At 40.8% G+C, this 21,057-nt stretch overlaps 2 protein-coding genes across 3 annotated transcripts in view; one reads left to right on the top strand and one right to left on the bottom strand.

The window, feature by feature from the left end:
* The window catches only part of CFTR (CF transmembrane conductance regulator), an 86,272-nt gene extending 75,768 nt beyond the window's left edge, over window positions 1-10,504 (top strand). The window contains exons 24-27 of the mRNA XM_048050990.2: window positions 3,332-3,421; window positions 6,464-6,636; window positions 7,705-7,810; window positions 9,285-10,504. Coding sequence (XP_047906947.2) covers window positions 3,332-3,421; window positions 6,464-6,636; window positions 7,705-7,810; window positions 9,285-9,491 — 576 coding nt within the window. The 3' untranslated portion in view covers window positions 9,492-10,504. The remainder of the gene's footprint in view (window positions 1-3,331; window positions 3,422-6,463; window positions 6,637-7,704; window positions 7,811-9,284) is intronic.
* A 3,653-nt stretch (window positions 10,505-14,157) lies between these two features.
* Window positions 14,158-21,057, bottom strand: part of CTTNBP2 (cortactin binding protein 2) — an 89,559-nt gene continuing 82,659 nt past the window's right edge. For both annotated transcript variants that reach the window (XM_013190811.3, XM_048050986.2), the window contains exons 20-23: window positions 20,840-20,900; window positions 19,762-19,894; window positions 17,629-17,730; window positions 14,158-15,744 (exon numbers count right to left, since the gene is read on the bottom strand). In XM_013190811.3, the coding sequence (XP_013046265.2) occupies window positions 15,499-15,744; window positions 17,629-17,730; window positions 19,762-19,894; window positions 20,840-20,900 (542 nt within the window). In that variant the 3' untranslated portion in view covers window positions 14,158-15,498. The remainder of the gene's footprint in view (window positions 15,745-17,628; window positions 17,731-19,761; window positions 19,895-20,839; window positions 20,901-21,057) is intronic.

Raw genomic sequence — 21,057 nt, 5'->3', positions numbered from 1 at the left:
CTTTGAACCTTACAGAACTGGTTCCATAAAATTTGCCATAGATCTTCATTGCTCACATGCTCTTATGGTTGACTGTAAATATTTTAATGTCAATGCAGTCACTAAAGGACATTTACAAAAACAAAATCTCCGTACCTAATACTAAGACATTCAGATAAAAAATTCATTTTTCTTTCGTGTTAATATTGTTGCCATGATATTTACTAATTGGAGGAGGCAACATGGAGGTGATATGGCCGTTACTTTAACTTTCTGTGTGGGCAGCTGGTGTCACGGTCCTGCTAAGGCTGCACATGCTCTCCAGCCCTGGGCACAGGGGAACAAGGAAGGGTTCACAAGAAGCGCAGAGCGAGGGGTGCTGGCCCATGGGTCTGGCTCAGGGCTTGCGTGGGCCTTTGTGACAGCAGCTGCTCACAGCCAGGATATTTTCACTCCTTATCAGCCTCTTGTAAACTGATCCTCGACTCTTCTGTATGCATTTCCATAGGTATGTCAGGGTCTTGGTTCTCTACACAACACTTAAATCACTTAGGGAGCTTATCTGCACAAACTGTGTGTACCCAACACCATAACCAATATGCAGAGGCTCTAGCCACTGAGGGGGATTAGTGCCCTTTAGAGGGGTTGATTTACAATATTTGGGGTGGGCAGAACATAAACATGACTGTATTTATATTCCTAAGCCTTTTTGCTTGTGGATGGGTGTCAGCTCTGAGAAACTGTTTCTTGTGTGATCACACCCATTATCATCCTGGGTGAATACGAACAAGTGACCGAGAAGGAAATGGTTCCAGACCTAACTGCCAGTCTTGCCAGCCATCCAGCTCCCCTTCCACCACTTTCCTTATTCCAACTTCTTCCATATTTATAAATGACGCATAAACCCATGGAGTCACTTTCCTCCTCGTTCTTCTTCTTATTATTATTTTTTTTTCATTTTAATCTTGTAGCATTCAATAACTTTTTTTTTTTTTTCTGCTTCTTTTTAAATGGATTGTAAATGGCCCATGTGACTAACACCATATTTACTCAAGTGAAGCCTATGTGGTTTCTAATGAGCTGGGAGGAAGGAGGTGTTGAAATGAATAGAGAAAATACCAGAATTTGGGACAATTAAATATTTACCTTGTAAAAAAAAAAAAATGTATTTTGGGGAATAGCTTGCTTTTCATGCCCTACTTCTTGAAAGCATACTTATTAGGAATAACAGCAGTTTCTGAAGAAAGTAGTTCCCTTTATTTCTCTCCTTGCTGCACTTCAGCAGGAATGTTATTCAGACCTATCTTCTTTAAAACTGGTTTGTTCAGTTAACTATTCTTCACCAGTGAGAACTGAAAATACCTATTCCCTTAGTTAAGTGGATGGTGCTCAACATGCGAACAAAACCATGTTTGACCCTGCTTCCATGGCGCTCTTATTTCCACCGCACTGACAGAAAGTGCTGCTTGGAAGGCCCTGCACACACGTAGCCCCACGCACACCGACTCACCAGCACGGGGCAGGGGGAAGGACGGTGCTGCACGCACTGAGCATTCAGTGTTAGGGTAATGATGATCATAAAGGAAAGGCACTGCTCTTTCCCTGGTATCTGCCGAAGGTACCTCGATGCCTGTTAGCTGTGCACTCTGCTGCCTCCCCTGAGGCTCAGTTGGGTTCTTGCTCGTGGAGCAGTGAAGGGGTCTCAGGTAAGCACCTCCGGTGACTGCAGGGCAGCATCCTGGGCTTGGTTTTCTCCTCTGCTCTCTTGATTGAGGTACTTTCTTCCCTCTTACACCACACAAGTTATTGGCAATGGTCTGCATCTCTTAATTAAGTAAATTAATTAGAATGATTTATTTTAAGCTGTTACTTTTAAACTCCTAATTAATCATAATGAAATGATTACTGTAAACGTGTGTATAAATCACTTTGAAATCTGATGAAAGAATGCCAAGTTCCCAGGTTAGGTCAGACGGAAATTGTAGTTGACAGGCCACACTCTGGGAAAGTATCTCCTAACTATATTGCTCAGCCCTTTTCTGCTAGAGCAGCTCGTCCTTCGCTGCTTTCAGTAGCATTGGACTACCAAGACTTGTTTTAATTTCAGCCAGAAATTATCTGGCTGTGAATTACTTGCATTTCAACATATCATCTCTAAATAAATATTTTATTTTAAGAAGACAAAAGGAGAGGAAAATAATTGTCTCAAATCCTTCCTCTTGATATTTGTTCCGTATGCACAAGGAAAGAGCATGCAAATGGTAGTATTTCCCAACACGGTACTTTACATTCTTTGAGAGCGAGTTCTCCCTGCTGTAAGCAGCAGGTGTACCGAGCAGCATAGAAAGCAGCAACTTAGTGTTATCCCATAAGAAATGTTGTGCAACCTCAGTGTCACTTGAAGAACCTCATTTCCACTGATCTGACACACCCACCCCATGTAAAAAGAGATTAAACAAATATTTAATTTCGTCTGAGTCATTGCTTTTCAAGCCACAAAACATGTATCTAAGGGATGTTTGTTTAAATCTCTTTGTCTAAACTGATGAAAAAAAGCAGAATTCAGTAGTAAACTTTAGAGCAAGAAGGATGTACTCTCAGTGCTGAGAAATGTGCATCCTCATCATCCTCCGTGGCATCAGGAAGGCAGAGGACAGAGAAGGAAGATCACAGTGGATGTAGCATCCATCAGTGCTGCCTCTTGTGCGAGCAGCCAGCTGGTGCTGCGCTCAAAAGTCAGTTGTGCTGTGTCACATCCCAGGGACGTGACACCGGGAGAGAGACTGAAAACATCTTTGCAGATAGGACTGGGACATGGTGAAGTGTCAGGTAACAGGAAGATGCTAAAATGTGTTGGACTACAGGTGGCTGGGAAAAGACAAATTCACTGATGAGGAACGACTTAAGACAGTGTCCTTGAATATAGCCAAATATCCATGAGGTTTTTTGTCTCAAAGTGAAATTGTGGAAACGCACACTTTGGGTTAGTGATCTTTTCTGACTATGTTTCAAATAATAAAGAATCAAAATGATTTTAGAAAGACATATTCTGAACTTAAAATACAGAAAAACTTTTATTCTGAAAACTGCTGAAATGGTATTTTTAACATTTTTCGGTCAAGTTTGGGTAAGTTCTAACAAAGAAAATTGCCAAAAACTAAACATAAGTTTTTTTGAAACCACTTTTTTTTTTTTTTCTAAACAATGTTTTCCATAATTTTTAAAAATCTGCAATAAACTTCAGCTGGTAACTGGAGAAGGTGACTTTTTTTCTCTGCATGCTTTACAATTTAAAATGTCTTACAGGATGTTTCATGTCTATCTATCTATCTGCATGTCTTTTTTCTCACAGAAAGTGTTTATATTTTCCGGAACTTTTCGGAAGAATTTGGATCCTTATGGGCAATGGAATGATGAAGAAATATGGAAAGTTGCAGAGGAGGTAAAACCATTCAGTGTTGTTTGTGTCCCTCTGGTGAAGTGCGTACAGCGGAGTACAGCGTAGGTCAAATGATTGGCATATCTCAACAAAGCGCTGAGAAAAGATAATGCTAGGCTATAAACCGTGTTTCCTTATTGCCTAATAAAAAAAGTTGCCTTTGTCAGAGTTACAAAAAAATAAAATAAACTTCCGCACAGCACAGTCTGAGTTATTCGTGCAGTGATTTAGCATAGGTGAGGTTTTATGTACGACTCCGCTGGCTGACCCTGAGAGAAAAAGCACGGAGAAAGATGAGACAGTGAAAAATCCTGTATTTTTTTGTTATTTTAATGTTTTGCCAAACATATGACATTTCTATAAAGTATTTTTCAACTGAAACGTGTACCGATGACTAGCAAATATTTTGGAGGCCAGAAAAAAGCGGGGAATTTCTGTGGCCTGTCCTAGATGTAAGACCGGTATTATTGCAATAGGAAATATTTATACTCAGCTTAGAAAAACCTTTCATCAGAAGATTTTCCAGTTATTGCAATTCTTGGGCCAACTTTGAGCTGGCTGAGAAGGAGCTCTCTCTGACATTGCATTCAGGCTTATGCACAATTTGTGTCACAGGCAGCTGCCTCCTTCACGGAGAATAAGAATCAGGGACTATTGGATTTTCTGAACCTGAAGATTTTCTTTCTTCTAATTTAATTTTATGTTGAGGTTTTAGCAACATTTTTGTTTTCAAATTGCTCAGGATTAGGAACCAGATTTTTACAGTTCTGTTTCCATCTAGAGATAAAACACCACGCATTATGGTTGTAAGATGCCACCTATTGGCTCTGATAGTGTTTAATAAATCGCATGGGTGTATACCGTGCCCAAAGAAAACGCTGCTGAGAGTTAAGGGAGGGGAAGTGCTGCAGCCTAGAAAGCAGGTGTCTCCTTCCAAGTTACAGATGACCTAATTAATACAGACTCAGCAATGAATTGGTGCCATTTTCCTTGTTCATAGCAAGTCTCAAGTATCATAAAATGCTTACAAGTGTGGGAGTTAATCTGAAAGCTTTCTCGTTTCCCATCCAGGAGGTTAGCTCTGTCTCTGCTCTCAGTCTGAGCTTTGTACCATTTCTTTCCTGTCTTTGGAAAAGGGGAAAGTGGACACTCTCTATGCATAATTTACTGTTAAATAAAAACATCCCTACATTTTTGGTTAAATGAAATGACAGGAGCTTTTCAGCCAGTCCTAGCAGAGACAAGGGAGCACTCAGCACTGTGACTCTCTGATTCCTGAGACTGGGGGGAAAAGTTGAATGTTGATTAACATTCCCTCTCTCGAAAAAGACGAGTTCTGCTGCTTTTGAGGGTGGTTTTCAGTGTGTGTGTGTTTTCAAAGAGCTAAACTGTATTTGTAACTGTGTGAAAAAAATTGTTTTCAAGTGTTTATCACTAGGGAGTTTGGCAAATCTGTACGTGATACGGAGTTTTTCAGTTAATAGGCAAGAGAGTGCAAAGCAAATAGAAGAGAAAAAGAGCTGTAATACTTTTTAGTAGGAGTGATTTGATTGTTTACAAAGTTCATGCTCTTGAAATTTGGCTCGCTAGAGGCAATGAGTCAGTGTAACTTTGGGAGCGCGGCACAGAAAGAAAGCTGACTTCCAGCTTATCCCGGATCCACAGTGGCTGCTGAGGATTTAGACAGTGCTGCTGAGATCAGCAGCAGCTTTTGACGTTCCCTGCAATCAGCTGCAGAGAGCAAGGTGTAGTCTGGACAAATGTCAGATGTTTCATTTTTCATTGCCCCAATATTTCAACACCTGAATCTGTCAGACTTTGGGGGCTAAATTGTGCTCTTGCAGGCAGCGGGCTGGACCCGAGAGGATCCTCATGCAGTTTTAAGAAGAAAGCAACTTTTCCAGCTGAAAACCTGTTGCAGAATTTCATTAAAGGGCAGCATATATGTTAGAAAGAGGAGTGAAGAACAATGCAGCAGCCTTGATTTGCTTATAAATAAACGCATGAACTCTGTCAAAATACAAAACACGTACCCACGCACCACAGTTTCACGTGGTTTTCACATAAAAAGGAAACACAAAGGAATAATTCCTTTTTTTTTTTTTTTTTTTTTTTTTGCCTTGGAATGAAAATGAATTGCAGATCAGTAATATTTCAAAAATTCAAGGCGGGGCTCTTCATAATCCACTAGGGTTGCATTGCACTTTTATAATGTATTCTGGAGCAATGCAACTCACATATGTTTTCTAGTTCTCATATTTTACAACCATTTCTCTGTAAATGCCAAAGAGCGTGGCCAGTTTGGACACATGGAAGATGCAAAGCTTTGGGGTGAACACAATGCACTTCCTGATGTGAGCTCTGGCAGAAACAACCAGAAAACACCTCCTGTGCTGGGTTTCAGTTTCTGGTACAAGTGAAGCAGCTTCCCATCCCAAGCACCCCTCTCAACATTTTGCCATCGGTGCCAGAGGAAAGCCCGTGATGCCTTCAGGCTGAGCAAAATGCACAGGACCTTTGAGAGATCAAAAGGAGCAGATGGAAACGCTCTCAGAGCCATAGAGACAACCGCCATGGTGACCTGGGTTATTTTCTCTGTTGATGTAATGTAGCATGTGAATTTTGCTTGTTTCTTTTTACCCTCCTAGTAACCAAAGAGGCCTGGTTTCCTTTCAAAAATCTCCTTAACATTACCAATGACGCACGTCACTTCTGGATAAAAAGTTTAAAATACATTGCTTTCCCTAGCCTTCTAACTCAGAGGGTTTTGGTCAAAATGCCAGAAGCCATTGTATGTGACAAACAAACAGAGCATTAACTCTCAGCTTCCCAACATAAATCCTAGCACGTTGTATGGCTCAAATATTTCAATGCTTTTCACACCATCCAGCTTGTAGTCTTCATAGGACAGATACTTGTCTTCATCAATTTATATTTTCTGTTTACTGTCAGAAGTGAAAGGCAAGGAAGTTAAAGGCACTGGTCGTCATACCCACAATGAGCAGTAACTGTACCTCACCGACTTTTCCTTTTTCTCTCCGGCAGGTTGGGCTGAAGTCTGTAATTGAGCAATTTCCAGGCCAGTTGGATTTCGTTCTTGTGGATGGCGGCTGTGTCCTCAGCCACGGGCACAAACAGTTAATGTGCCTTGCCCGGTCAGTCCTCAGTAAAGCTAAAATCTTGCTGCTTGACGAACCGAGTGCTCACCTAGATCCTGTGTATGTATCATTTCTTCTCTTACGAAATAAGAAAACCAGTCAGGCAGCACCCCCTAAAGAGACCTTTTGTAACTTCTCTGGTCTGGTACTAAATCTAATTTCAGCTTCAGGAACAGACCTTGGTGAAAAGGGAGGCATAAAGTGTGCGACCTCGGAGGGTGCCTATGGGGAAGAACACAGTCCGAGGCTGTTTCTGTCAGGGCAGCAATTCATTCCTAGTCTGCTGGCAGCAGTCTGGCCGTGCAGGCTGTCCTGCTTTGACCGGAGGATGTGGGGTGGGGGTGGGATGTGCAGCCACATACACCGTACCCATCTGCGTCATGCTGAATTGTCCATAGGGAAAGGCCAAACAGGTCACTGGCCATGCTCAGTGCCGCTGCACCCTTGCATGCCTGCGGGGGTGTATGCTTCGTGCTGCAAGCTAGCCTGGAACAAACAGAGCTCTACCAGAGAGCCCAACATCCTGCTGCCTAATGCAAGCTGGTGGGACCCAAAGTGGCCTCAGGGGAGCCCTGCGAGGCCATAAAGCCAGACAGACTCAAAAACAGGGTTTGAAAATTTTGGGTGTTCCTCCACCTCTGCTCAGTGCTGTAGCATTGCTGTTCTATTACCATCGCAATGCAAGGTAAGCGCTGAAACTGCAGGATGTTGGGCACTGTAAACATTAACAGAGGGAAAGAGACTCCGTCCCCCTGAGCTTATGTCAGACTGGGATTTCACAGTGAGTGAATTCAACACTCAGAGCTGACTTATCTCCAGCTCAGACAGCAAGAATGTAAATTAGGCTGGAAGAATGTGCGTGTTGTGTAGCATATTTAGAGATACATTTCAGTAGTTCTGCATGGAGGATCAGAGAAGTTTAGTTACAGCCTTCATGTTATAGCTGATGGGTGCTTTCACAGCACAAGTGCAGCGTGCCGAGACACTGCAGAACTGTACTTACGTGCTGGTGTACACGCACGTCAGCTTTACACCATGCAGCTAGATGATTAAATACTGTGAATAAAGTTACAGATGGTGCGGGCATGTATGCTGCAGTCTGAACCCCAATGATTATTTGCCTTTCAGAACTTCCCAAGTGATTAGAAAAACTCTGAAGCACGCATTCGCAGACTGCACTGTGATACTCTCTGAGCACAGGCTGGAAGCGATTCTGGAGTGCCAGCGGTTTCTGGTGAGCATTTCTCGTAATCTGGGGACAGTTATTTCATTATGTTTGACAAATGAGCAACATGTGCTGAGCAGAATTGATGGCAATGGCTGTATTGATGAAGTCTGCTGCTCCAAGCTCACAGTGGGCATCATCCGTCAGCTGAGCAACCTTGTCACCTGCATGAGAGCAACACGCTCCTGTCTGCTCTTCCCCAGGGGCTGTCATAGCCATCTATGTCCAGATGAGCTGGGTCAAAGCCTGGAAGCGCTGGATCCTCCCTTTCAACCACTGCAGGCTAGCTGGTTGCTGATCCTGGTGCCCTGCATTGGCGAATGGCTTAGGGACTGAACAGCAGAAGCAGAACCGGCTGCACTTGTTCTTGGGTGATAGGAGGGTACAGACGAAAGAGGGCTTTCTCGAGAAAATAGCCGATGATCAGAGTCTTTGATTTCTTTCATAAAGCCACTTGAATGTTCCTTTCTTGTTTAATCAAGGTGGCAAAGCATTAAGGTCCTGGGGCATTTCCTTTGTTATATAAAAATGGTTAGCAAAGGAATAAAATGCAACTTACATAATTGTTCTTAAAAACGACATTCCTTTCTCTGTAGTTTGTTTACTCTTCCACGTGAGAGTATCTTCATTCCATTAGCAGACTGAAACACCTTTTTCCAAGTATATCTGATGGGGTGCACTTGCACAGCGGGAGGCACGAGGCCTGGAGCTGGAGCGGGCTGGTTAATGAGCAGGTTGCACGCCCTTTTGGGTGCCCTGCTCCTGTCTGGGCACTCAGCCTCAGCCTTTGCCAACACCCGAAGCCCATGCTGGGCATGGCTGTGCTGCAGCCGGTGTCGGGAGGTTTCCCACCTTCTGAACAGCCTAAGCACAGCTGCTAACAAACAGCTGCCAACAAACAGCTCCTTCTCATCCGACCTGTGCTGGAAGTGCCATGCCAGCGAGGGAAGCTGGCTTTTTCTCCTGTCGTTTCCTTTCCAACAGTGCAGGCTGGCACAGCCTCACTGGGCTAACCTGTTGTCCCTCCAAGCAGAGGAGAGCTGTCTTTTCCTTATTTGTTGGGAAGAAAGCGAAGCAGGATTTCTGGCACCTTGGTGGCAGCCGTCTCCCTCTCACTGTGAGATAACTCTGTTGTAATAGTCCTGCAGTTAACACTTCCATAACTGCATCATCTCAGCAGTGCCAGGGAAATACCACAGTACCTGGGGACTTTGGCAAGTTATTTCAGCGTTAAAAATTGAGTCTTCAGGAGAAACCAACCAGCCCAATGGCACGCTGTAACTTGAGCAGCTGGCACCTTTGCCACATGTTGAGTTTTTAACGGCTGTTCTTATGGTTGTAATTAGAAAATTCAAACCGTAAACTAGACTTATCCTGGTATAAGAAGCTCTCTGTCATGTCTCTCCGCTGCTCTGTTAGCTGTGTTAGCTGGACTCTGTCAGCACTGGCATTGCTCATCTAATGGAGTGAAATGTTTCTTCAGGTAATCGAGGACAACAAGATGAAGCAATATGAATCGATTCAGAAGCTGCTGAATGAAAAGAGCTCCTTCAGGCAAGCCATCAGCCATGCTGATCGCCTTAAGCTGCTCCCAATAAATCGCAGGAACTCCAGCAAGCACAAGCCTAGACCCAAAATCACCGCCTTGCAGGAGGAGACAGAGGAAGAAGTGCAGGAGACGAGGCTGTGAGATGTGGTGCGGGCACCCCTCTTTTTGGAGCAAGCTCTCAGCAGTGCCCCGCAGTGACAGGACCGGCACTTCTGAACTTGTAGGACTGCACACAAATGTACCCTTGCAGGAGGCATTCGCTGCAGTGACTGCATGTGCATTTGGGAATGACTTCCCTTCTGTGTGCGAGTTCTTATGTTCCTTGAAGACATGCCACTTTTAATGGTAAAACGAGACTTCCTTTCACAAGCTGCTCTAATTCGGTACAAACTAGGTGGCACGCAGAAGTAACCTGCTTAGCCCAATGTAATTGTTTCAGAAAACTTTTAGATATGTTCTTGCTGGGGTGAGAGGTCCAGGCAGCAGGCAGAATGTTAGAAAAATAATCAAACCGGGGTGGAAAATGTGAAAATCAAAATGTAAAAGGTTTCTCTGGATTCACTTCCTGCGAACAAATTAAGAGACACTATCAGCCACACGCACAGCATACTCCCTCCTCTTTGTTCTTCATGCAGCAACAGCAGTTCCTACCTAGCAGAAAAGGCCAAATGCCCTCTCATAGCAGTGCACGACTCCGTGCGCATAGGTGATAATGAAGGAAGAGAGGAGATTGACTGGCAAGCCTGTCACCATCTGCCGTGTCTCCGCAGCTACAGGAGAACTGTGATTTCCTTGGAAAAGCTGGGAGGCTTGGCCCAAGCCTGCACACACCTGCAGGCTGACAGCAGCGCACGCCGAAGGACAGGACTCCTAGCAGAGGAACTCTTAACAGTCTGCACATGTAGGTCTGGCACCTTTACTTCTTACTGTGGCCTAAAAAAAAATAAAAATAAAGGAGAAACCTCTCTGAAGTAGACTTTAATAATGAAATCAATTTTTATACTCTTCTGGTTTGCAGTTTTGTGATGAAACTGAACTTTCTCTAGGATATTTTATTTATTTTAATATTGTTGCAAACATTTATTAAGAAAATGATGTATTTTCAAAGTGATTATGTACTATAAAGAAAAAATATATTTGTACAAAAAGTTTTATATTTGGATTGCATTCTTTTTATTTTTTTTTGCCACTGGTCTTCGATGTCACACCCCGCTGTCAAGAACAAGCGCACCTTCAGAGTTAGGCCGGGCCCTGCCCCATGCTGTCTTTGTGCACTAGCGGTACAGACCTCTGTTATTATTTTTACTTTCTTTAACTGGAAAAAACAAACACGTGTAGAGCCGCCCCCCAGGGCCCTCCCCTGCGGGAGCCCACCTGGGGCTGCCGGGGGGCGGCCAGGCGCCAGGTGTTGCTGCTGGGCCCTGGCCCCACTCCTCAGCGGCCCTGCCCAGGCCCTACCCGGCCTGTGTGGTGCTCTGGGGCCCTGGAAGATGTCCCCTGAGCTTCTGGAGAGGGTCACGGTGGAAGGAAATGGTGTCCCCTGAGCACTTGGAGAGGGTCGCAGCACTGCCAGCCCCACGCGTTGCGTTTCCTCTTCACCATTAAGTCCTGACACAGGGCTACTGCGGGTGTTGGCAAAACTCCGGCCCCAGGGCTGAGCTCTGATTTAACTAGATCTTCTGTGACTGGCTCCATTTATGAACCACCTCCGCTCCTATGGAACTATTATTTTCTTGATTTTTTTTTTTTTTTGCCATGCCCTTGTCCCGCTGCCACTTTAGCTTTCATGGCCAAACAAAGCCAACAGCGTGCTGAGGCAGCATGGCTTTTGACACCCAGGCTCCGTCCCTGCTCTCCACTTCCCATTTACCCTCTCGCTGGGCATCACCAGTTCCCAGCAGCAGCCCCCAGATCATGCAGGTCTCTTCCAGGGCTAGGGAGACAGGTAAGTACAGCAGAGGGGACACACATGGACGCTGCTGATACATTTCAGAGAGAATGCTTCGAGTGAGTGAAATCAATCGCCAGCTGCCTGTCCCCAGCCCCTTAGGGCGCTGCAGAATGTCCCAGCCAGCCAGGGCCCAGCAGGCCCCTCTGCCATCAGGTCCTGGCTACCACCACCGCACCCCGCTTCCCAAAGCCCCCTGGCAAGATGCTGCAGAAGTTGTTCTCTCCCTGCCCTCCAAGGGAGGTCCGAAAATTCTGCTCCAGCCACCGTACTCAGGCTGCGGCAGGAAATACCTTGGTGCATGCCTCCCTAAGAAGGAGGAGGAAAGCTGGCCCCCAACAGGTTTGAGAAGAGCACGTTATCTTCTAGAAAAATCATTCTGGGACTCGCCATTGGTGGTGTAACAGCTGCCAGGGCTGTTTGCCTGAACCCAAGCCGGGAAGCTGCACGCACTGTTCTTGGTGGAAAATAGAGCACAGTAGAAGGACAGAAAGGATAATATAATCCAACATAGTGGAAGAAAAAAATGAACAACAATGACCTTCATAAGCACAGGCTGAATGTTATTTAAGAGGATTTTTCTTCTGTTATGTGCTTTACTCCATATAAATTTGATAAAACAAACCAGACATAAAAAAAGAGCACCCCTCCCAAAGCACTTTGTAACTGAAAGCACACACCTACACTATTAAAGGGGTGTGTGTCTGCGCACATGTGTAATAAATGCCAAGGAGCGTGCTGACTCTAGTACTACAGTACTACTTTTACAGCCTGCTATGAAGAAGCCAAAAAAGATTAAAAGAGTGAAATTACCCCGCAAAGGATCTGTAGCCCTCCTTACGCACAGAGGAGAAGGGAAAAGGGCGGCCAAACTGCTCGCTCAGCACCAAGAACCTCTTAGGACAGCAAAGGCCACCCAAAGTTAGCCTAAACAAACTCGGATGTACACATCGACTCATCTTCGTAAATCTTACATACAAAATAACTACACAGAGCAGCTTGATCATCATCATTAGCAGAAACTGCTCGCTGGGCTCAAAGTAGTCTGCTGTTCCAAAAACCAGTTCTGCTTTCACAGTTGCTTAAATGGTGCCTTACCAGCTTTAGCATTTTATGCATGAAATATCATATTTCCAGAATCTCTCTGTAAGCTCCATCTCTCCTATTCGCACAAACCTTGCGTCCCTCTGCCTGTCCCACCAGCATCAGAACTGCCCAACGCCCCATTCCCACCTTCCTGGGCTTTGGGGGACCACACCGCACTCCTTTGGCTCCCCAAAATGTGGCAGTTCTGGGAACCTTGGGAACCACTTCTGATTAATTCTGAATTAGCGCTTATTGCTAGAGGTCAGTTCAGAACTTTAAAATTTGTTTAAAATTTGTTGCATTTTATTTACTTACTATATCTAGAAAATAATCTTGAAATATTTTTCTCCTTTTTCTGTCAGCTTCGTGTTTTAGCTCTACCACAATTCGGCTATGATTTAGCATTGCTTGGCACTGGGGAGAAAAAAAAAGCCACGTAGGACTGTGGGTACAGTTATTCATTAATGGACAGTTAACTGCCGCCTAAAAATCTTGCAAAGCTAGCAACATGCAATACATTAACACATTTCCTTTATAAACCATCATATCCCCCACCAAACAATTTCCTGTTCTTAGTATAAACAATACTACTTCTAATTTTATTCACTAGCATTCTATGCCTAAGACACAAGAAGGCATGGAGACGAAAGATTTTGCCTTCTGTGAACCCAAAATAAGAGTAGTTGTAATTACAAGTGAAGTATGAGATATGCCGTTTGCAGCATCACAGGAAGAAACTGGAGACAGTGAAGCCTGTAACTCATGAACAGAGCCTTGCCTTGCTTCTGCACGATCTATCCCAATAATAAAGCACTGGAGAGGCCAGGCTCGCATCCAGACTATTTCATGGTTATGTGAGGGCAGGAACTGGTACAGCCTAATGAGAGCTTAGCAGTTTGGAGAGAAGACTGAATTAGCAGATCTGCAAAATACCATGTGATTAAAGGTGTATGAAGATCACAGACTGCGGTGAACTGACAGACAAACGGAATGATATCAGGCAGAAGTCAACCAGGTAAAAGATGCAGATGGACAGGGATTAGGACAGCAGGCTGGAAAGAAAAGATAACGAGAGGATTTAAAGGCACTGCTAAATTTAGCAACAGAGACTTTCAAACAATGAGCAGATGATCAAAGTTACCCAGTCTTCTGCAGATTTTATTTTCATTCAAAATACAGCACAGAAGACTTTTGATTCTCACAGACAACAGACAGTCTGAAAATACATCTAAAACCAGGCTTTAGGACACTGTGCCTAAGACGGTCTCACGCAGAAACACACTGCTAACTTTTCATCTAAATGGGGCTTCTAAGGTGTATCTTCAAGTTAGAACAAATCTAGCTTTGAATTCATATATATATTTTTTTCCTTATAGCTCTTAAAAATATATACATTTACTGCTATTACAAATCTTGATATTGCAGCTTGTGTGGTAACTACTGCACATAAAGGATGCTAACTTCTGAGAGCCATTTCTCTGACCTACAGCATTTCACAGCTGACTCATTCTGCTGTAAAATCAACTGTAAAAGCAGCATCCCATTTTCCAGCACCAAAATTACTACCAAAATCAGCCTCTACAGCAATCACCCTTATTCAGTTGAATGTAACTACTACTCTTGCACAAAGTATTGAAGTGTTAATAAAACAGTGGTTACTGAAAATCATGATGCTTTCTACCCATACCATGAGGGAAACAATTACAGAAATAAACTTCTAATATACTGTATCTATAGAGGTAACACAAACACACAAACTAAGAGACAAAGATAGACGATATGCAGTACAAAAATTTTATTGACATGAGTTTGGGATGACTGTTTTACATATAAAGGTGAACTGGTAGGAAACAGTTTTGTCATTTTTTCCTCTTTCGGCTTTATCTTGAGAAAAAAGCTACTGTGGAAATTATAGGCGTGACCATGTCCATAGCTCTCAAAACCATCTCCTGATAACTCAACAGAAGGCAACTAAGTCTGACCTCAAGATAACTCTACATTTTTCTCTACATACCCAATGAGGTTTCTAGACAGCGAGCATTGCCACATTATAACAATGCACAAGTAAATAACTGTACTACCATAAGGAGAGACTGGGGAAATATTCCCTTCATAGAGACTCTGTCCTGGGAAAATGTTCTGCCTCTGTAGTGGGGAAAAATGAAAAAGACTTCATTTTCACTGCAACTCAAGTATCATTTCACAGCAATTACATCTTAAATCCACAATAGAAATTGATAATTACATAGTAACTCATGTTATCGCTACTCCGTTATCTCTCGTAATACTGTAGTTAAGCTTGTGCTCAAATTCCTTTCCATTAAAATTTGTTTCTGTAAAACACTATTATTTCTTGGGTACTTTAAAAAACACTAATGAAGCATATAATTTTTTTTACAGTATACAAGAAAAACTAAGTTAATAAATGACCACATTTTCTTCAATTTATCAAAGAATAAGAGTCTGAGAAAAATAACTTTTATTGCATTTTAATTTCTCAATCTCTTTCCTTTTTTTGAAAGATAGAAGTTGTAACACAAATTCATGACATTTAAGATGAAGAGAAGCTTGGGAGAAACAGAATTGCAATTCAGCAGGCAGATGATGGGGAAATCAAAGTATTTAATATGGCTTGTAGCTGAAATTAATTGATCTGCACTTCTGATCATTTTAGTTATTGCCACATTCCATTAATTTTTCATTAACTGAAGATAAAAACATGTCTTTAAAATGCATGTACAATAGCTTTAAGCCAGTACTGTACATATTGTGCAACTCATCTGAATGCAATTTAGCACGTGAACTTAATAGAATATATTTATGTACAGTATATACACAAACAGAATCTTGTGGTAATACCCCTGAATATTATCATTTAAACAAGAGTCATTTTCATAACAGAAAAAGAAATCTATGAAGGTGGCAAAACTGCCAGTTTCTGACATTTAAAACAATATAATTTCCAGCTGATTTACATACAAATAAAACTGTGGTCCTGTACAAACTTTACATTACAGAGAAACAGTTTATTTTAAAAAAGTATTTACAAATTTGAGTACTTGGTTCTTTGCAATAGACATTATGCGAACACAGAAAATTGTATAGTAGGCAGGTTTATTTATTAGATTTTTCTATTTGTTCTTTTTTGTGCAAATTCCAAATCTCTCTTTTTGTGTTGTTATCTGCTTCTATTTGCCTTGTATTACTGCTGCTGCTTTTTTTAGTATTCTGAGAAGGCTGGGTGATTTTACTTCTAGGTACAGGAAGAAACGATTTAACTCTTGAACCACCCAGCTCTGTCTTTGATTTACTGTTGCTGCTTTCTACAGTTCGACTGCTGCTGAGAGGACGGGTTCCATCCTGTGAATAAAAGAAAGCATTTTTTGTATAAATAATTATTGTAACTTGACCTGAAAAACGACCTCCCAACCCTCTGCCCCTACAAAACCTTTATTGTTTGCAATCCTTTGCAGTTTAATACAACAGTGTGTTACTACTTGGTGAACTAACTACGGCTTTTTTCTTCCTTCTATGATTGAAAGGAAATATCATGAGCATATTAAAATACCCAAAGAAGAAAAGTCAATGAGGTTTTTGCATTGGCATTTAAAAATATTAAATTTAATTCTCAAATATCTCAATTTTCAAAGTAACATTTTTTTTTTCTTTCATCATAGCAGAGAAATGGCAGCTGCAGCCACAGCTAAAAGGGAGAAATGGGCATTTAGTTATGCCTTACATTGTTAGAAGGAAATTTTAAAAGTAAAATAAATTCACTAGCAACAAATTATAGTGGAAATGAGCAGGTCAGCTGACTTGCCAAATTATCTAAGCATCGCTACTATATAAAGCTCTGATTTGGGCTGTCTGAAATTAATGTGTTTAGAGAAACAGTCAAAAGCAGTATACCTAAATGTGGATCTGCAATGTTAAAATTGTTTCAATTCAGTGGAGTCTGTTCTTTGGATTTCAAGTAAAATTACAGCAATATTTTTAGTATTTTGAATATTTGAATATGAAAAAAGATGATGGTCAGGGTGGTAAGTCATCTCATCTAACTTCAGTTTTTTTAATGCTTAGGTGCACAAGTTAAACTATTTTCAGGGCTGCCATTGTACTGGCAGAGAATAGGCAGTGTACCTCCAAAAAACAATTTACCACAGTCAGACAGCGTCTGGGTTGATCTCTAGAGGAACCCAAGTCTCTGAACGCCTATTAAGAGAACATGGACAACAGACTCTGTGCTGGCTAAGGTTAATTGAGCTGTATGGTCACAAGTACTCTCAATGTTCAAAAACAATAAAGAAAATGGAATTATCATCCAAAGAATGAAAACTAAGGTGGAAATAGTACATCTTTACACTTAGTAGGGTTGTTTAACCCTTAAACAATTATTTTTAATTTCTGCAAAAAAGAAGAGCAGATAGTGGACCTGATATATATGCCAGTAGTATTCAGTGTACCTTCCCACTCTGAAGCTGCTCCTAAGGTAGTAAAGTTTGTTCACACTTAGACTATCTTTTTGCAGAGCCACCAACCTTATAACAGCGTGTTGCTTTTGGAATCTCATAAATAATATGCCAAGACAACTATAGAGCAATAGATAGCTAGGCAGAGAAATAAAACTTTTAAACAAGAAAATCCTACTTTTCAAAAACTCTGATTATATACCTTCTTAGAATCTTACCCACTGAGAGCTCTGACATCAGAGTGACTCAATTCTACTTAGATAAAAACACTTAGGAAAATATTGGTTTGAAATCTTACGTATTTTGGTAATCACTGCAAAAGTGGGTACAAAAATAAACCATGAGCCAGCAATTTTACATCAAGAATTTAAAAAAGTTTTCAGCTTTTGCAAACTTTTAAAATAGATTTACTTGGTTTAAAAAATGAAAAAAAAAAAAAAGAAACCAGAGCTTTTATTTCTCTCAAAATCTGATACAAATAACTTACAATGTTGCAGGAATGTTAACAATACTTGGCCTAGGGAGATGGCTTCATATCAACATGAAAAACGTGTAGCAAATACATCCACTGTTTAATAAATCTTCGTTTCCATTAAGACACATGGAAGAAACTTGGCATGGTGTGTCCAGCGAGTTTCCTAAGAATCATGACAGTTTATTCTCATAATAAACAGGGCACTGGAACATTCATTCTTTGTATCCAATCAGGAACTCAGATTTTAGAGACACCTAAACTCTAGAAACTTTCACTACTACTACAAAACTCTTCACCTACCTTTTGTTTCGTTGTTTTACTTGGGTTAGTACCACTTGCTGAAAATACAGGATTGTTCTGAGAGTTGTTGAACATCAGTAGTGCATCCTTAGAATCTGCAATCTAATAAAGACAAGAAAATGATGAGTTCTTTATTATTCACACAAGAAATTATGTTTCTGTTTGCCAAATTTTGGAATCTTGACTTGATTTTCATGTAGTTGCGTAATGAGAATATATAGTAGCAATGCATAAATATCCAAAGAACAAGTAAAATAACTTTCCTTTTACTCTCGACAGAATTTAAAGGGGAGGGAGGGAAGGAGAAAGAGAGGGGGAGAGAGAGAGTGTTAACATTGACCATTGTCAGAGAAGACTGAACATCTTTTCCAGAGCAATACTATTTAGCGGAGCTTAAGGGCAGTTTCCTGTTACATTTTATCAAGCTTCAGGGATGTCACAGAAAGGAATGATCCTGTTCTCTTCCTCCTGCCATGTTTCTTTTCTGCTATATTCCACCAAAACTTATGATCACGAAGTAACAGATACAATCTGATCAGCCTTCTGACCTTGCTGAAAACTAGGTATTTTATCCTGGGGCATGGTGACCCGATTCACTCTGCAACTGCAAAAGTACTCAATCCCGTCATAACAGAGGCAGCAGGAACATGCAGTGAAAGCGCAAATTAGAAAGTTGATGTGCTTATTTTGATGGCAGCCTGAAATTACATCTCACAAAGCAAGCATACAACAGCACCCTTACTTCCGTAAGCCTCTACCAGGCAGTTAGGGAATTAACAGAAATTACAACCATGGATGGTTCCACCCATGATGAGGAAACCGAACAAAAGACAGTGACATCTATCTCCTTCCTCATCTAACCCACATTTCCTTGAATTGTCAACAACCAATTACGTTTTAAATGTCATTAAACACAACTTTAAGTTGGTTACCATTTCTTTAAGCACATCCCATTCTTTCAAGGACAGATACCGTAAATCCCTGTTAGCTGACTTAGTGATTAGCTGACCAGCTTGGAGAATGTGACTCATCCAAGGATTGCAAGTACTTTTTTTATTAAAAAAAAAATCAATCAAAACAAACTACAACCAACCAACTCCCCCCCAAAACCAACCAACCAAAACAAAACAAAAATCACACAATGAAGGATTTAAATACATTGAAAAATCTTCCCAAACATAGCATTTCTTAATAAAAATGTGTTTGTCTTCTAAGGATAAACAGAATACTTAATAAAGCAAAACTAATGAAACTATTGTTCAAGGAGATCCTAGAGGATATAATGGATGGCCTAACTAGACAACAGCCTAGGACTGAAGAAGCGTGCTTGCTCTCTCTGTGTTTCCAAAGACATGGATCAACTACTCCAGTCTGAACACAGCCTGCTGTCACAGACATCTACCTCAGCTGTGCCAGGAGAAAAACAAGGAAAATTAAAAAAATAGCCATAGATACAGGGAGATCTGGATGCTTTTGTTATGGAAGGAAAAGTGAGAAAGATCCACATCTCTACCTTCTGCTCAACAGGCCTCCCATAACACCCCAAAATCCATTCCAGCATAGAACTTAGTCATAGACTTATGAGTCTTGCAAGCCGCCTTTACCCTCTTCTGTCAGAAAAAAGAATTGTGCCAATCCATTCTTTCTTGCATGGTGCAGCAAAACGTAATTTTGCCTACACAGCAGATGAGCTTTGAGCCAGTTCTATGATGGCTAACGAGATTACATTAAAAAAAACAAAATGTGCAATGCATACTAAGAAAAACTTACTCTGTCTTTAGGACTGCAAAAAAGTTTCCCAGAGGAAGCAACGATAACATGAAAGATAATATGGGGAACAGTAATGCGGAGAAGGCTATTGTCTGCAGCGCTTATGAACTAATAAATTTCAGCCTCTACTGCAAAAAGCTCTGTGATACAAGACAGTGAAGGTGTAATTTAAAATAATGTGTATTAAACCAGAACACTCTCCTTCAAATGTATTATTTATTAGTTGACTTTGGTTTATTGCCAGCTAACTTTACAATTTTTTTTCAGTTCAAGCAGTGCTTGTAAATTAAAAATTTATTTTAAGCACGTAGCAAACAGCTGCATATGGTAATTATGTAAATTATTTAAAAGCCTTATGTTTACCTTGCTTATATCAGGCTCAGATTTGCTGGAACACATACTTTGAAGTTCCTGCACAAGATCTACTTCATCATCAGAACCAAGGGACAGCCTTTGCTCTAGATTTAATGTTCTCAATTGATCCTTCTCTGAAGACCTAGTAAAAAAAATAAAAAATAAATCCAAACCCAAAACAAAGCACAAACAAACCAAGATATAGAATTAAAAAAATAAATACTATATACACCTGGAAAATAGTAATTTCTTTCCAAATGTTTTTACTACTACAAACACGAAAAATATCTAATTCCTTGGCAGTAACAGTTGTAAATATTTGCTCTTATCATATTAGACCTCCTGTCTATTCAAATTATTCTCTCTAACCTGAAATTCTAAGAAAGGATTCTTCTGCCCACTGTATTCAAAAACTTTCCTTTTTTTTTTTTTTTAATGGAGTAATAACTTTTATTATCATCTCTTCATTGGACTTAATTCCAAACATTTTGATTTTAAAAAGCCAGCATACTGGAAGTATAAAGTATTCTATGCTCTCTGTTCCTGTGAATATGGTGGCATAAAGGTTTCAGACTAAAGTCAAATCTCAAATGCAGTTCCATGTGACTAATTCATACCCTTTCTTAGAGAAACTCAGTATTATTTAGACTAAAGCGCAGGTATGGTACAACTTCAAATTGCCATTCAGTAAGCTAAAACAGCCAGAGGAGCTTTTCTTTTGTTGTTTGTTTGTTCGTTTGTTTTTTAAAATACAATGCCAAGTGAAAAAAGCATAAGGTTGGCTTTTTATGGCTGAATAAATATTACATAATACTCTAAAGTCATACGTTATTCTGTTACATAAAAAGAACACAAAGAGCTGCAAGGTTTGAATTACAGAAACTGATTCTAAAATTATACCTAAGTGTACAAATTTTATTTTCTCTCAGATATGAAAATTAAATAGATTTCTTTTATTCAGATGGAAAGACAAAACACTATCAAATACAAACTCTTCATCCGTTCATTGTTAGGTGCTGGGTTACAACACCATTTCAAGATCTTTATTGTTTTCTACTTGTTACAAATATCAAAGATTAAAACTTACTTTGTGGCAAGAGAAGCTCTTTTCTTACAGTTTGGTTGCAACATAGTCTTAGATTTTACACCTGCAGAAAAGAGTGTTTGACTTATTAGTGTATTATTATGTCTGCTGAATTCTTCAAAAAATCTGTGATAAATGGGAAAATGTGTTCCCATTTACTGGCTAATTACATCAATAAAGTCTTCCAAAGTTCAGAATACGTCCCTTGAAACTGTTCAGAG

The sequence above is a fragment of the Anser cygnoides genome, chromosome 1 (genome assembly GCF_040182565.1).
Source record: "Anser cygnoides isolate HZ-2024a breed goose chromosome 1, Taihu_goose_T2T_genome, whole genome shotgun sequence".
In the NCBI taxonomy this organism is placed as follows: domain Eukaryota; kingdom Metazoa; phylum Chordata; class Aves; order Anseriformes; family Anatidae; genus Anser; species Anser cygnoides.
The sequence above is the reverse complement of the archived record's forward strand: the minus strand, read 5'-3'. Positions and strand labels throughout refer to the sequence as shown.